The sequence below is a fragment of the Larus michahellis genome, chromosome 4, assembly GCF_964199755.1.
Source record: "Larus michahellis chromosome 4, bLarMic1.1, whole genome shotgun sequence".
NCBI classification, from domain to species: Eukaryota; Metazoa; Chordata; class Aves; order Charadriiformes; family Laridae; genus Larus; species Larus michahellis.
The window spans coordinates 88,762,874-88,779,869 of NC_133899.1; the positions used below are offsets into that span (position 1 = coordinate 88,762,874).

Sequence of the window (16,996 nt, forward strand, 5' to 3'; positions counted from 1 at the left end):
GTAAAGTACCTGTATTGGACAAATGCTTTGTTTGTAAACAAAGGTAAAACATTTTTTCTAGTCTGAGGTAAGAGTAGGAACTAAAGAGGAGTGAAAACATGAGTTTCCCTTGCAAAGATTTCCCAACCTAGTCTAAAAATGAGAAGAAAATTCTGTCATTAGGAAAAATGAAATTTATTTGGATTCAACTTGGTGAGCTGGTTATTGACATTCCTTTTCCTTACAGATAACACATAAAAGATGTTGAACAAAGGCTTATTTTATCAAACATATATAAAAATAAGCTGGGTCTTTACTATCCTTTGATGTTCTTTCTCGAACAGCGCTTGTTTGGGAGAGTCCCAGGGCAGGAGCAGCTCTGGGCAGCTGCACATGTATCACACCAAGTGACTTTTTAGACTATTCTGTCAGCTCCAGATTTCTAAAATTTATTATCTTTTATTCTGACTCTGCCTACTATCATTAATCTTTGACACACATCCTCCTCCTACAAAAGGCCAACAGCGCAACATAGACCTGATTATGTTATTTTTTTATACAACGCAAAGAATTTCTTGTCTGAGGGGAACTGCAAGGCTGAACGCGGGGTTGAATGCTTAATTTTTTTGGTAAAACAAAATGTCTAGGGAGAAACAGGCCAGGAGCTAGCTGGAATGCCTGTAGGCATGCAGCAGTTTTTCAGAATCCTTCCTTCTGCAAATTTTGCTAGCAATGACAATTTGTGATCATCCTTTTTAACTTATTTTTTCTTTGAGTTATGCAGTGACTGAATATATATAAATTTCAGGCATTTAGCTGCCAATGAACACTTCCCTTCTTACAAAGTGTGTCTCTACCCTTATCAGGTCTCCTAAGACTTTGATACAGAACACGAACATTTTGGGGTCCTAAATTTGGTGTGGTCTGATCTGCCAGCTTTGATGATAAATAAATCCCACAATATTCACAAGTCTTTTTGCAAAATGGACCATGCAAAGCCTGGATTAAGCACCAGGGTGAAATGCCACGCAGAGACTAAGTCAATGCGTATCAGTAACACAAAGTTCCTTTTGTCTTCTGCCTTCTCCAAGCCCCGCTAATGCCACTGGTCAAACACAGATCAAACCAAGACCCTAAATAGTTTTCAGGCTGCGCCTTCCATTGCCTGTTCGCAGACCTATTTTTGATATGTCAGTGTGTATTTTATGAAAAACTTGGGCACTGTCGGATGACAGCATCATTGCAATTGATGCTGAACTTAAAAGACTCCTGGGTCATTAAATTCCGATCGTTGCTCTTACCAGCAAGTGCATTACATCATCCTTTCACCAGCAGATCAGGTTCCATCTCAGAAGTAATTAGCATTTGCCCTACTTATTTAGGGCAGTCCTTTCCAGCTTGTTACTTCTTACATCCAATAGATATCTTGTACCCAGGCTGTTTTATTTTAGCGGTTTTAATTTCTGCAATTTACCCCAATAGCAATTCTATCTTCTTTCTTTTGCCTGGCTAAGCAAGCCAGGCCCTCTTCACCTCATCTTCTTCATTCTTCATTCATTTGATCACCTTACCAACCCTCTCTCTCTCCTGTTTGAATTCAGCTGGGGAATCTTTCAAACCTGCGGTTTCGTTTTACAACTCATTATATCCATATATGTCCAGATAAAACTCTCACTCATTGCTTCTAGCTCATTAGCTTTGGGATGGCTTGCTCTTTAAATATGTAATCTGCTAGATCATGTTTCAAACCAAGACCATCTCATTCAAATTACCTTACCGGGTTCCAGGGCTTAGGCTGTGATTCAACTGCCTCCGTTGATTTAAATATAATACACTTATCAAAGAAATCGTCTGTGGTTTTAACTTTAAAATGTTTTGTGGAGCTGGTTGGGAGAATAACTGCTATGTGTTGGGCTGAAAAGCTACCTCTGTACTGCTTTGTGGGGTGTTTTCTGACATATGGGCCATGTGTTACGGCTGATCGTATCTGAACTGCTCAGAGCAAACACAGATTCCTTCAGGGCAAAGTGACTGTGACATTAGTGTCTTTATGCAACCAACCTAAACAGCATTTTGTTGCATGAAATCCGGTGTGCACGTTGTATTGGGGTGAAGTGTCAAAGCAGGTAGAGGTGATTAAGGATACCTGTTGGAGAGAGTGCCTGGAAGTAACTATGTCAGAAGCATACCTGGGTTTTGTTTCAGAGAGGATTAATATTTTCCCCTCTGAAAGGGACTCCGGTTATGAGGTATGATTCATGCAGTAGGGATTCATGGAGGGTCAGGACCTGGGAGAGAACTGGGAGCAAAGTTATTTGACAGGATTGACATACCTGGGTGATACAATTCCAATAAGTAATATGTTTCTTTATAAGCTTGGTCTGAAAGCGTCGGCTGTAATTTTATGTAAACTGTGTGGCAATTTTTCTGCAGATACCAATTTCAAAGGATTTGGGTCAATGAAGGATGGAATGCAAAAATAAATCCGAATTTTAGATATAATCCTACTCTTGTTAGTTCTATTTGAACAAGCAGGGTCAAATTCTGAAATTTTTCTATTTAGTCCTGAAAAAACTCATCAAGAGTAAATGTAGTTCTCTGCATTTAGTATCTTGAGGATCACTGCCATTCCATATCCAAGTAGTTCCAAAAGTCCACGTTTGTGGACTTGGACTGGTCAACTGACAGTAATACAGGTGCTTCTCAGTAACACAGAAAATAATATTTTAGCCTATAATGTACTTGCTTGAGGTTTGCTTGGGATCTCTAAATTTAACACCATTAATAACGGTTTACTTGCTTTCAATATATGTAAATGTAAACAGTGCTCTTACTGACCTCTGAAAAGATTATTTTACTCAATAATATATGGTGACAATTTGCATTTTTTTCAGCTCTTCCCCTGTGCATCCATGGTTACCTCCTCCACTGGGAACTGTAAGTAACCACTCATTTGGAATATTTACATTACTGTACTGATTTTTATTAAGTATGTACCTATTACGTCACCTGTGCATCACCTTTGTAACCTAAACAATCCTGATAATATTTATCTTATTCTAGTTATCTTTTCAGTTTGTAATCATGCTAATTACTCTTCTTGGGACAATTTATATTTCTGTTTATGTATTTGAAATGGACTAAGTGAAAATTAATCCAGTGTGGGGAGACACCGTTTAGCTATTCTGGGACATACATCATCATTCAGGCTTTTCTCTAGTATAGGCTAATTTTCTGATGACTCTGTTGACCCCTCTACTGTAGACGTATTCCTGTGAAGTGTCCACCCTGACAGTTTATGGCTTCATAAATGCTATTCAGAATGTAGTCGTCTTTTCTGAATTGGGCCTTTAATTTGCATAAAATGACATAGAGCTAACAAAGCTGGGATTATGCCATGAATATCAGAGTGGATGATGAACTCAGCTGACCAGCAAAACAGATAGAATAGCTACCTTTGACATTAGAAAGGAACACTTATTCGCAAATGCCAGTCTTAGGTTGGCCATGCCTCATGAGAGAGTTGCTTAAAACCGATCCTCTTTATTAATAGTCTGTGGCCAGAAGCCGTAGTATAGCAGCTTTATTTGGCTTTTTTAAAATGTGATAAAACAGGTTATTTTCATTCATATGTGTGCAAGGGAGGAGGGGGGATGTGTCTGTGTGCCCTTCATACTAAATCCTATTATAAGCCCTTCATGAAGCATTAATATGTAAAAGCCGACCTCCCGCCATCTAATCTAGTATAATAAGGGCTTGGATACATTATTAATTTTTGTCACACATCTGAGGCCCCCTTTTACCAACCCAAACCCCCATCCAAATCCCTTGTTGCATCATTAAATTGTGAAAACAGCTTCATCATTCATGACAGAAAAATGGAAGGACCCTGAGCCATATGGCAGAGGCAGCAGCGGTACCAGCCGCCCGTAGATGTTTCCCCAGTCCCCTTCTCGCAGTGACTGGTGCCTAAGAGACCCTGCAATACAGGAGGGTGGCGAAATTATCTTGGGGGTTTTGTGCAGTATTGGCTTCTTTGCCAAGAAACAGGCGAACCCAACATCAGTGCCTGGGATCGGAGCCCAGTTTAATCTGCAGGATTTTGAACCGAACGTGAAAGGTGGGGTTGGCAAATACAGCTTGGGGGGGGTCTCTCTCACAGCACAAGGTCACCTTATGTCTGCAGAAGTTCAGAAGTTGGCTCTTGTCTAGCCATCCACACATCTGTCATGCTGTGAATTATACATTGTTTGCAGATCAGAAAAACAGACAGTATGTCTACCCGCTAAAGGAGAGTCAATAATTTCTCTTTTTAAAACAGAAAAATATAAAGATGTATAGTTCTAGGGACTCTCTGCACTTGTATTTCTAAACCAATGCTTTACTTTACATTTTTTATGTTTGCTGGCATTAAGGCTGAGTTAGGGAGAAATACCCTGATTTCACTGACACGCTAATGACACAGTTTCAGTGAAAATCCCTGGGACTCCGAGATGAGATGCACCGACATACAGCTGTCTGGAATACCATTCAGTTTATTCATGCAAATAATCCTATCAGATTACTTGCTGGGAAGAAGGATTTAGCCCTTAATAACAAGATGAACGGCACTTTAAAAACAAAGATGAATTTGAAGTGAAAGGTTGATTTCTATGTTTCCATTCAGGTTAGAATGTGACAATGATGAAGAGTTCAATATAGATGAGAGGTAACTGCATTGTAGAGAAATTTAGTATAGCTATGTAGTGATGATTCTTCATGTGAATAGTGCCAGCATTTGTGGTTTAACAGATAATAAGAAATATATGTCATTATCATAGAATTATAAGGGGGCTTTAATTTTTAAAAAATTGTCATTTTATTCTGTCCTTTGTACTTCTTTGTGTAAGAAAGTTCTAATGTTTGAGTATGCACAAATGAACTAAAATGGTCACTCAGCTTTGGTTTACCAAAAAAAAAGGCTGTGATTATTGCAGACCTATTTTTGAAACAGTACTTGGCACATACAGTCAAAAACTGCATTTCTATTTTAAATATATAATTGCAAATTTGGGAATTAATTCCCTATCCTGCGTCATCTAACAATGACCCGTTAATTTCAGAGAATCTCTCCTGATTTACCCTAAGTATTTGAACTGTTCACTTCGGAAATCGGTGAGAAAATACTGCCACAGCATTTTGGTAGTGTTTTTCATAGGCAAGGGGTTTATTACAGATTCCCAGCGTGATTTTTAAAGAATTTTTAAAGGGTGTATCAGAAGTTAAAATATAACGATATTTAAAATATCCTGAGATGAGGTGGTAAAGTTTCACACCTTTCTGTATCCGTGTGACAGCACAGCAAGTAGTTTATTCACAGGCACTGCAGCTTTGCAATAGCATGAATGTGGAATAGGAAATATTAATTCAAATAAAATTATTATATTTCTAGGTTAGAAGCAAAACAAGTGCTTAGTTTTAAGGCCTTCTGCCTGACAGTCACTATGGCATTAACTCTTATGTTTCACTCGCTTATCCCTTGTATTTTGCTTAATTATCCCTGTACTGAAAGCATTTTATAATAGCTAAAATATAACTTCCAATATAGGAATTTAGTACCTAAAGAAGAATCTAGCATATAATTTCTCTGGTTGGATCAGTGGTGGTTAGTCATTATTGTTAATATTTATGCTTTTTTCCATTTATATGATTGTCATTTGCTGATTCTTGTTATATCTTTCCTTGGGACTAGAGCACACATTTATACCTGGCAACTTTTTCGAGCGGAGCGGAGTTATACACACACTTTGTAGTCAGATTGCCTCCTAGCATTCTTTTTCATATACTAATATCCTGAATACATGGTCCTTGCTATTTCTTTCACTATGTGACATTATATACTGTCATCTTTTAAGTAATTAAGGATCTCTAAATCAATCTCTAGCTTTTTGCCACACATATTAACATGCATGTACCCAAATTACCCACAACAATCCAAGGTCAGTGTCATTGACCTAAATACACTCATTGCACTAAAACCAGAAAAATAAATATCCCAGGATTACACCAGCTTCCTTATTAGAGCATCATGTTGGAGGTTCAAGATGAGTTTCTAGTTCAGCATGGCTTAAGATCCCACTGAGCGTGACTGATTTCCAGGGGGGGTCCCCACTCCCTGATGTTACCTTGCACTTGAGTGCCATACATATTGAACAGAAGCCAGTTTACCAAATGGTACTTAATATATCAGCTGATTGTCTGGTCCTTTTTGTACCCACAAGCTTCTCAGCATTTATACATATGCCTGAAATGGCTGAAGAAATGTGAAGATCACAGTAGATTTTGCTTAAGGACTATTCAGCAGTATCATATCTTTGAAAGGTTCACAAACACTAGCCAGTCAATTGCCAGTGTCCCAGTGTGATAAATATCACTAGCCCAGTTACAGGCACTCATTGGTTGAGAAAAACACAAAAAAAAGGGGTTTCATCACGGCACGTGATGACCCGTGCAAATACCCCAAGTAACCTGGGATCCTTACAGGGTAGACAGGCAGAGATACCGGGAATGACACAATACACCTGAGGTTTGAAGTGCTTGTTAACTCGCTCAAAGAGCATAAATCTTCCGGGAAGAGCTCAGAGTCAAGAAAAACTACACCAGTTTCCAGTTTGCTGTTTTCAAAGCATCAGAACAGCAAAATCTGTTTAAAATATAGTTGTTAAGATATTACAAAAGAACAAATATATATAACAAATGTCGTTTCTAAATGACATTTATGAATTTCATATCAGAATATCGCATCCCTCAGCCTGGTTTAGAACATTTAAACACCTTGGCCATTGCATTTCATTTAAGTCAAATTTTGAATGATAGAGTTGGAAAACCACCAAACCACATAATTTCTCTTCCTTTCTTTTAATAAGTTTTCAGTGCCAGAGAATGATGATTATTTTTTAAAATTTGTCAAGATGAGATGAATTCTGATTAGCCCTAGCCAAAGTTATTTTCATGGACTAAGAAGAAACTGAGACTAGGTGGGGTTGGAGGACTGTCAGCATTTCATACCCTTTCTGTTCACATCGCATCGTAATCGTATAATGACAACCCTTCTGGCGGGAGCCTCTGTAATGCTGACATTAAAACCTGTACTTTAAAAGCACTCAAATGAGATTTATGTGCTTTTAAATGGCATTAACTGCCATTATGAGTAATAGCTCAGCTGATTAAATAGTGTGGATACATGGTATTAGGGCATGACACTTGAATTTTCATGTTTTCTTGTATTTTTCAAGGAAAAATACTTTTTAACAATGCAGAAGCAACTCACTTCCTTCCTCCTGAAAGCCCTGCTCACACTAGTCACAATCCACTGTGATTTAGCGGAAAACATAGCATTGAACCCCCAACAATCTCAAAAAAATATAATAAATCTCCCCCTTTAATTCAGTCTTGGGGGAGAAAGCTTTGCTATTACTAATCAGAAAGGGCTGTAACAAATATGCATTTACATTATTTTGGATTTGTCTCTGGAATCTGCTGCTCTATTATGGCCACTACAGTCTCAAAAGCTCTGAATCGTAGCCGATGTTCTCTCGATAAAGATAGTTACGTAAACATCTCTGTGGGGACCATGAATTCTGCTCCCAGTGTACTGCAGCCTGGGGAGAAGGGCACATTTTATAGTGTGAGGCTGTACATATGTTCAAATAGGAGAAGTAACCCAGATTAGTCGCAAACCTGGATGTCCATGCAACAAGACGCCTTCTCTAAACTACTAGAGCCTGCTCAATACTCTCTGCTATCATCAGGTCGTGCTTTATCGATGGCAAGGTTAATTGTTCATTGTTCATTGAGAACTTAACCCTGAGAAAAGGTATAGCTGTAACAAACCCTACCCGTGGGACTCCACATTGCTCTTCCTTTGTTCCCCCAGTCTGCTGTGGTCGGTTGCATAGTGCTTTCATACCAGCATCTTCCAGAGGCAGATCCTCCTCTGGGAGGTCTCTAACCTCTTGGGGCAAAAGGGAATCCTCTTCTGTTTTCACACACAACTCAAGGGACGGAAGTTTAAAGCTTCACTGATTGCAAATGAGGGGGCATCTGAGGTCCAATACGTGTCTTTTGAAAAATTATGTTGACTTGCAATGTACTGAAGGTTCCCTATTCCTATAAAAGTCAATAGAGGTTGAAAGTGTTCAGGAACACTGACTCTTGTGACATACTAGCCCAACTTCTATTGACCACCTGGGAGGTAAGTAGTCTGGAGATGTGTTGTTTCTGAATGTTCTCTTCTAAACATTTTGAACACAATTTTGCTTGACCTTTTGGGTACTACAGCAGTGTAAATACACTTCTTTTAAATAAAGCATTTTTCTTAGTGTTAGGCTGAAAATACTCTATAATAGAAAATTCTCAATGACGCAATGTAAGATAAATTGAGATCCAAGCTATCAAGTGCAAATTACTGAGAAATTCCATTTGCTACTTGTAAATCTGTAAATCACTAAATCTGATCTGTCAGAAGTAGTGGGGAGCTATGCATGATAAGAGCAGTGGCTCAAGGCAGAAGAGAATAACTGCAGCAGCAGCCTTGAGTTCTACAATTAGCAAAGGATCTCAGTAAAATGTTACCCATTGACAGACTCAGTTGAAGAAAATATGTTAGAGTTCAGAGCTCAGGACTGCTAATTCTTGATTGGCAGTAGGTATTTTAAAACAGGGGCAGAATCAAAATAAAGGGTTTCAGCCCAGCTTGAAATTAATGCATTGTGTGTAGAAAGATTTTCTTGATACCACAGGAGGGTCATTTCTTCCGTGTGTTTTACCTTAGAGAAACTTTCGAATTATGTCAACTCAATCTCTATAATTGGTTGCTAGACTGAATCTTAATGCCAAGCAAACTCAGTGCCGTACACTCAGCAACTCCCTGTCAATAATAAATTAAGCTTGCAAAGCACACCTTAACCCTCCTCCCAATTTCCTTCCTTGACACTCTTAGCAGCTGGGAGTCGGTTCCTCATTCATGCTATCTTTTCCATGTAATCATTATCTCCTTCCCTTGCAGGGAATTATTGTCTTGAAAATTTCCCTTTTTCTTAAGCTCAAAGACAAGTTTCTCACAGATCATCTTGAATCTGGTGATGTTATTCTGAAGTCTATTGTTTTTTAGGTAGAACACTTTATTTTTCCGTATAAATTCAAACTTGCTCTGAATGCAAAGGAAACCATTGACGCCACAAAGATATTCAGTGAGGTTTGTAAAAAAAAAAATAAAAAAAAGTTACTTGGCTGTCATCCACCACAGTGTGAAGGGACTATTTGTGGCTGTAGCATGAGACAAGTAAATCAGCAGAGATTTTTATAGTAGCTCATATTCTATCGGTCCTGTAGGCCTCTAGGCCTGCGTACTCACTTGACTGACTTTTTCTTATGCAGTTTCTTGGAAAGGGTATGGCTATCAAGGCTTGCACCTTATTTTGGGTGCCGCTTTACCCTACAGTCATCCTGGTAATTTCAAGTTGAATGTGTAGATGTCAAAATCTCTTTGTAGCATTCAGGAACTAACTTGTATTTTCGCCTCCTCAATACACTGTTATTCCAGCCACTACATGTAACCACACAGCACTCTATTCTCTGCCATTTTTATCTACAAACGAAATATAACTCACAGCCACTATCCCTATTTTACTATTTGCAATCACTGGCGTATATGTCATAGCTAGTTCCTTAATTAAATCTGTGATTTACATAGTCATTTGCCTTGTGTTGGAGTTGTCTCAGAGGCTTCCACAAGAGTAATAACTAACCACTAATCTGTGAAAATTGCTGAGTTAAAATACACCCAGGTTAATAACTGGAACTAGTCTTCATTTACCTTTATAAAGATAAATGTTTGTGAAAAGGAGGAAAATTTGATTCACATATGCCAGGTTGTGTGTTTCTACTAATTAGCTTTCCTGGGAATGTCCCTGCCATTGTCTTGCAAATCTTTGTAGTTGCACCACTTTAAATCTGGATTGGTTCAAATGGCTTTACTGATGTTGCTCTGGATAATGAAGACAGATTTTTGGTTCTCCGAGTCAAATTCTGCAGTCTTTACTCAAGCAAAACTCAAATTAATCCTGACGATTTACAGGCTGTGTAAAGATGCAAAAATGTTCGACGGAGGGAGGAAAGGAAAAGAATCCTTTAACTGGCTGTTAATTGTTTTTTCAAATAGCCTTTTACATTTCTGAACCATTATCAGAAAGATGGCACTTGTAAACGTACAGGCAACGGATATCCCAGTATAATAAATGTATTTGGTTTTATTTGCTTTAAAATGAGGGACATTAGGGTTGTCTCAGTTACAGAGCATCTCTCCCTTAGTAAACACTCATTATTTTTAATCTAGGTCTCTGTCTAAAAAGGTATTTACCTTGGAGAGAGCATTTTCGCTGTAGCTCCCCTCTCTCCTCCCCCTCTTTCTCAAATAAACACAAGTAAGCTTCCTCGCCAGGCAAAGCTCTCTGCCTACCCAGGCCTACCTTTGATGTTGCCCACTCCTGAGAAGAGTTAAAGGTATATATTGCTGATTTTAGTATCCATTTGCACTTAGTTTGCTATTGTTTTGAAGAGTGGCACTAGGACCTTCGCTGCTTCTGCAAACGATGAGCCCATGGCGTTAAGCATGGATGTGAAAGCCTCATGTGTCTTGAATACTCAGTGGATCTAATTAACAGGTAGAATCGCACCCAGGGTGCTTGAAAAATTGCCAGACACCATAGAAACGAGTCCTTAAGTCCCCGCACCATCTGCACTTTCTTTTCATTGTGGAAGTCTCATTGAAACATGTTTTTCGACCATTCTAAATCCATTTGTGCGTTAATGGAAAATTCCTACTGATGGTTTTCCTTTTCATTAAAACAAAAATCATAAAATTCTTTCGTTCAATCATGGAAAAAAAAAATAACCTTGCAAGCATTGATGAAATAATGAATCTTTGAATTTGCCTCTGAATACAGGTTGTTTGAATATCATTGCCAAAACCTCCTTAAATGACTTATTAAAGGGAAAAGAAACAAACACGAGATATTCCCCGCAAAACCAGCAGGTAGTTTGAAGATAGGTGGTCAGTGCATCACCACATCCACGTTTCCGGATTTCATACAAGTGGTTTTTTTTCCTTATTTAACGCCACCGCCATTGAACCAGAGGCGGGGGGGGGGTGTGCTGCCGGGGTGCAGGGGAGGCCCGGTTGGCGGCGGGCCCGGCCGTCCTGCCCTGCCCCCGGCTCCGGGGGAGTTCAGTGGCTCCCCCCGCTTCCCGGCACCTCCCACTCGGACCCTGGGGCTATTTAGGACTCCGTTACCTGTTAGCTGCCAGCCGGGACGAGATATACCCGCCGGGGATTTGGGTGATTATGTATCCCCAGAAAAAAGAGCCGTGGATCATGCCGACTGTTTCAGGATCCCAATTAAACTTCGCTTTCTTCCAATGCAAAGGAACCGGGAGAGAAGGGGAGAAAGAGAAGAGGAAGGCTGTAATCGGGCCAGATTAAAGCATTCACCCGCAGTAACTTCATACCGGGCAGTCGAGGGGGGGGTTTCTAGCAAGGGGGTGGCACTTTGCGGCCGGGGACAAGGACACGGCGCGCCGGGTGCCCAAAGCTGCTCACTGTGCCTTAGCCCACCACAGCAAATTCTCCGGCTCCCCGCCGCGTAAATAAGCAGCAAACCAAATTAATAATAGCAATAAAACCAGCACCCTACGTGCCTCTCTGGGACAGGAGAAGGACAGGGTCGTCCATGAGTGACCAGAGCCGCTCGGACGGCGCCGGCTCCGCGGGGCCAGGCCGGGGCAGCGCAGCCCCAGGGACCCGGGGGGACACCCAGCTGCTGCTGCATCCCCTCGGGGCCATCTCTCCGGGCTTCCAAATACAGCCCTGCGCGGTCATGGGGGGGTCGGAGGCGTCGCCTGCCCTCCTTCCCCACACGGCCGATGCTGTAAGCACTTTGCCTGTGCAAGGAGTAAGCTATCAGCGTTTGTCGGCGGACTTGTATATTTATTTACATTTAGCACTCGTCCGTATTTAGCATTCACCTCTTTATCGCTAGGCTATAACCAGCTTTAAAACGGGTCTTATCGTTTTTAACGCCTTTTATCAACGGAAATTCTTTCACTCTGGTGTTTTCAAACATTCCTGCACAACCTCCCCGTCTCTGTTACAGCGCGGCACATCCGCTGGCAGTCGCTTATTCGATGCCCTCCTTCCCCCATCCTCTGCCTTATTTTACGAGATATCTGCTTTTTTCAAGGTTGTGTGCGAAAGGAAAAAAAAAAAAAAATCTGCGCGCAAATTAATACCGCAAAATGGGGCTGGGAACCGAAAAGGAAAATAAGAGTAATCGGTAGAAATTGTTTCTCCTTCAAGAACGGGGCGTCTTAGAAAGGGCGGCGGCGGGGCCGGGCGGTGCGACGGGGCCGCCCGCCCCGGGGAGCATCGCGGGCTGAAGCGGCGTGTGGGGGGGTGGAAACGCTGCGAAACCGTCCGAGTCTGTCTCGCCTGCGCTAAAGGTGCTAGACCTGGGAGTTGTACTGGGAGGACATGGGATTTACGAGGGAAGGGTTCCCACCTCTTTAATAATTTTTCCTCCTCGGTGTATGGTGCTGTTATTGACCATATCCACGATGGCCACTCCTAAATTACATCGGATCCCGAAGGAAATGCAGAATCCCAGTCCACTCATGATGGCAATGATGTATCTCCGGGGCAGCCCGAAGCAGGTACAGTCGCATAGCGGGGCTTTCTTCTCGGGCATTTCCATGGGCTTTCCATCTTCCGTCAGCTCGATGGTGTCCCCGGGCTTCTGCCTCTTCTCTAGGACTCTGCCCGACAGAAGAAGGGAAAGTCAAGCCCTGGCCGCCTGAACGCACAGCCACTTCGGGTAGCTGAAGGCTTAAGTTCACCACTCCCCCCGCCCCTTTGGCTCGCTTTGGATTGATTTGAGGATTTATTCCTTGTTTTCCATTCACCTTCAACTGTTCTTTGGCAATGACCTGTGGGAGTCACGATTAGTCATCCCCAACTCCCCCCGCCACCCCGCCGCAGAAGCCCAGGGAGGAGCTCTAGCTGAGAATTGCTCATCTATCATTAAAGACTTCTGCTGAAATATGTAGGACGCATTAAGAAGACATCATCTGTAACCACTGCAGAGGCGCCATGTTGGGTAGCCCAAGAGGCATAGTATGGACACCGAAACAGTCTTTTGGAGAAGGTTTTATTCCCTCTTTGCTGTATTAGAAACACCGAGGGGGCTGATCTTGGTGTGCATCTCGCTTCAGGTCTGGGAACAAAAGAAATGTTAACAGAAAGGAGGGGGGGCGATATTGATACTTATTTTAGATTTGCAAAATGGCTGTCACATGCAGTGAAAGAAAACATGAGCGTCTTTAGAGAACCAGCAGCTCCGGAGAAGTCTTTCCAAAAAATCGCATCTGCTCAGCTACACGGTGCAGTCGTGGGATCTTTTAGCAGGTTTAACCTCCCCAGATCGGCTTTAAACTCGATCTCATTGCCCCCACTCCCTTCTTTTTACATGAGAATCCTATCTCCTAGAAAACAATGTGCAGGAATCCGAAGGGGAACGGTTGTTTGCAGCTATTTCTAATCAACAGAAAAATACCGGAAAAAAAAAAATACCCTGCAATCCACGAAAAGTGACTTAGAACATTTCGGTTTATTTCTTCTTTGCTGGTAAAGCTTTAAAAATGCCATGTCGGTAGTAGGAAAGACGGGGTTTATCGAACAAGTGTCCCATGCTGAATCTCTTAATCTTCTTTTGCAGTCCCTGAGATATTTAAAAGACAGGAAAAACTAACCGCTTCCATCCAAGCTCCATCCTTTTGAGGAGAGAATATCTGGCCATTACCCCACACTCTGGACTGTCCTACCGCTGCCCTCACCCCTGCTCTAGGAGTGTTTTCTCACGTCAGAAATTCTCCTCGGAGCATCTCTTTGAGGTTAACTCATCCGGCTAATGGGGCAGTAACAATTAGCGGAATCAGGCTCAAAAGGTTCTCCGTGTTTTGGAGAAAATACAGGGATTTTCTCCAATAATTACTCCGTTGAAATTCTCCCGATTTTTCTTTGTTGGGAGAATTATTTCCATGCTTAAGGACCGCCGCGTTAAGGAATGTCTTAAAGTTGTGAAAAAAATAAAACACCGCGGGTTTATGTTCAAAATTCGTTCGTGCGAATAAAGGACGGTGTAGAAGTGTTTTCTCCCTGAATGGACTTCTTGTCTTCGTGAAGACACTAGAAATCAATGTGTAAGGGACAGGAAAGCTATTTTAATTCTAAAAATCGGAAACAAAATACTTCCGTCCCGTGCGTTGAAAAAAGGTTAGGAATTCGCGCATTTGTTATTCAAGGGGGGAGTTCAAACGGAGTTTTGCTGGAAAATACAAACACCGTTTCTCCACTATTCACCATGTGAAGAATGGAGATATGATAGTATTCGTTTTATATTGTAGAATTTTTTAGTGCAAAAAAAGAGGTTTATTTCCTTAATTATATTTTAAGCAGTTATTCGAGATCATCAATATTTCTTTTTCTGACCATTGAAAATTACTTAAATATGACCAAAAACTGTAGGATATTCACTGCGTTGTTGATGGCTTTGGTTTGGCTTTTGGCTTTTCAAAATTGTACCCTTCCTACTAAAAATGAAATCCTAATTTTGTCTTTATCACTTCACTGATATGTCCCCTTTCCTGAAAATGGCAGCAGAAGTTGTGACTCATGCTGTGGAACAGCCTTGTGCCTGTGCCCAACACTGCCGCATAGGTATGGAAAAAAGACTTTTACGTGACCTACCCTAGGCAGATAAATCCGCAGTTACCTTTAATCTGAAATTCAAAAAAAATCCACTTCGGGGTAATTTCTAGCAGAGGGGACAATCGAAAATACATTGGAATTTCACAGCCTATTCTCAGACGTCCTAGAGGTCACTAAAGTCGCCAGATTGGGTAGAGCACGATGTGTCAACTTCAGCGCATACACTTTTTAGGTATGCGAGAATTTGGGGCTTCTTTATCTGTGTGTACAGGGCTCGAAGACGGTAGAAATGTTCTGTACACACAGAAATACACTGTTGAGTGATGCTTTTGAGTTTAGAAATTGCAGTTCTGCATTACCTGTAAGACAAGTGGATGCTTCTCAAGGCAGAAGGATAAATAATTAAACACATCCCTCTATATGTTTCAGCTTCAAGAGAAAAAAAAAATCGTTCGGATATCAATTATTTATACATCTCCATGTTTATCTTCCTCTGACGACGAATTACACAAGGGACAAGACTAATCGAAACCAGGAAAGATTATTATTATTATTATTTAATGATTGGTAAGGGCAGGGGGAAAGATCCTGTAACTGCATTGCAAAATTAACACAGCAAAAAAATACAAGGATCTGCTCTCTCCTAATTATGATTTCAAGATGGGATCCTGGTTTTGTGGGAGAAAGATGGGGCAATCTTTCACTACGTATTTACTCACACTATCTACGAATCAGATAGAGAAGTTACGAGGGTGCCATATTGAGAAGCTTCAGCACTAGTTTCCAGGATCCAGATTGTATCAGCAGTATCTCAACATTTCCGAGCCCCTCCACCGCTAACCTCCCCAAAGCAATTCGACCTCCTTCAGCAGCTGGCGGTTAAGAAAAGCTTCCAAATATTTCTAGGAAGTGGAGTCCTGGAAGAGATCTCAGTCTTACCTGTAGAGCTGACCAAGCGATTTTCCAGCAAAATTCTTCAATCCCTCCTTGCCAGGGGTCAAAATCCTTTGTTTTACCGACTCCATTCCTGCAGGGATGCTCGGTGGATTCTGCTCTGCTCTGGAAAGGGCACTGCTACGAGCAACGATGGTTCATATTGCTTTAATCTCCTAACTTTTCCCCCTCATTAAATGGCTATCAGTGCACCTTCGGGTAAAGGGAGAGTGAGAGAAAGCGTGTGTGCGTGTGTGTGTGAGAGAGAGGGAGCGCCGGCGTGCGGAGCCGGGGGGGGGAGAGGGGCGAGGGCGAGGGAGCGCGCCTGTGTGCGGCAGCGAGCGGGGAGTCTGAGAGCGCTGCAGGCAGCCCCCGGGTTTCCCGGCAGCGCGGAGTTGCCAGGCACGGTCAGAAATTCTTCTCAGCCTTGCAGGGTTCCGTGGTGGCGGGTGGAGGCAGTGCCATGCCCGCCTGGGAGGGGATGGAGATCCCTTCTGCGGGAGCGTTTCAAAGCAATCTCGGTTTGGCGCTGGCGGTGTCCCCGGCTGTAGGGCCGGCGGGGGAGGGGTGCGATTCGCCGCCGTGAGCAGATGGCTGAGGAGCACCCCGCGCCCCGCAGCCGCTGGCTAAACCCCTCGGACGGCGAGGAGCCTTGGCGTGTCCGCGCTGCCCCCGCCCGCCCGCCCACCCGCGCAGCGGTGCTCCCAGCGCGGCCGCGCAGGTCGCGCCCCGGGGCGGCGGCGGAGGCGAGCGGCACCCTCAAGGCGCCTCGCCCCCCTTCAGCACCGCGGACAGCGCCTCGCCCCCCTTCAGCACCGTGGACAGCGCCGCGCCCACCCCGCGCTGCGGAGGCGGACCGCGCTCCGCAGCCCGCGGGGAGCCGCGCCCTCGCCTCCCACCCGCGTCCGCGGGGCCTCGTGAGGGCCCATGGTCGCCCCCCTTCTTCGGGGCCAGCCCGGGGCCGCGGACAGTGCCGCGGGGTTCGCCTCGCACGTCGGGGGCAAGAGTCGCTGATCCGTTTGTACTGTTGTGTGGAGGAAAGGACGTGGCCTTCATGCAGTCAGTCGCACTTCTGGGGAAGCAGGGCATTAACTGCAAATAATACTGCTCTTGCTATAAATAGATAACATCTATTCTAAAGGTATATTTGTCTCTACATCCATATTTAGTCAAAGAGCTTATTTTATATCATATTAAGCATCCATTAGTGACTGCTTTCTCTTAAGCATTTAATATTTTTCATCTTTTTTGTGTCCTCTGCTTTCATGCCTCTGAGTAGGCCAG

At 42.8% G+C, this 16,996-nt stretch overlaps 1 protein-coding gene across 1 annotated transcript in view; it reads right to left on the reverse strand.

The window, feature by feature from the left end:
* SLC17A6 (solute carrier family 17 member 6) overlaps positions 1 to 16,552 on the reverse strand; it is a 34,943-nt gene extending 18,391 nt beyond the window's left edge. The window contains exons 1-3 of the mRNA XM_074586292.1: positions 15,719 to 16,552; positions 12,576 to 12,828; positions 11,312 to 11,430 (exon numbers count right to left, since the gene is read on the reverse strand). Coding sequence (XP_074442393.1) covers positions 11,312 to 11,430; positions 12,576 to 12,828; positions 15,719 to 15,804 — 458 coding nt within the window. The 5' untranslated portion in view covers positions 15,805 to 16,552. The remainder of the gene's footprint in view (positions 1 to 11,311; positions 11,431 to 12,575; positions 12,829 to 15,718) is intronic.
* Between the last annotated feature and the right edge of the window lie 444 nt (positions 16,553 to 16,996).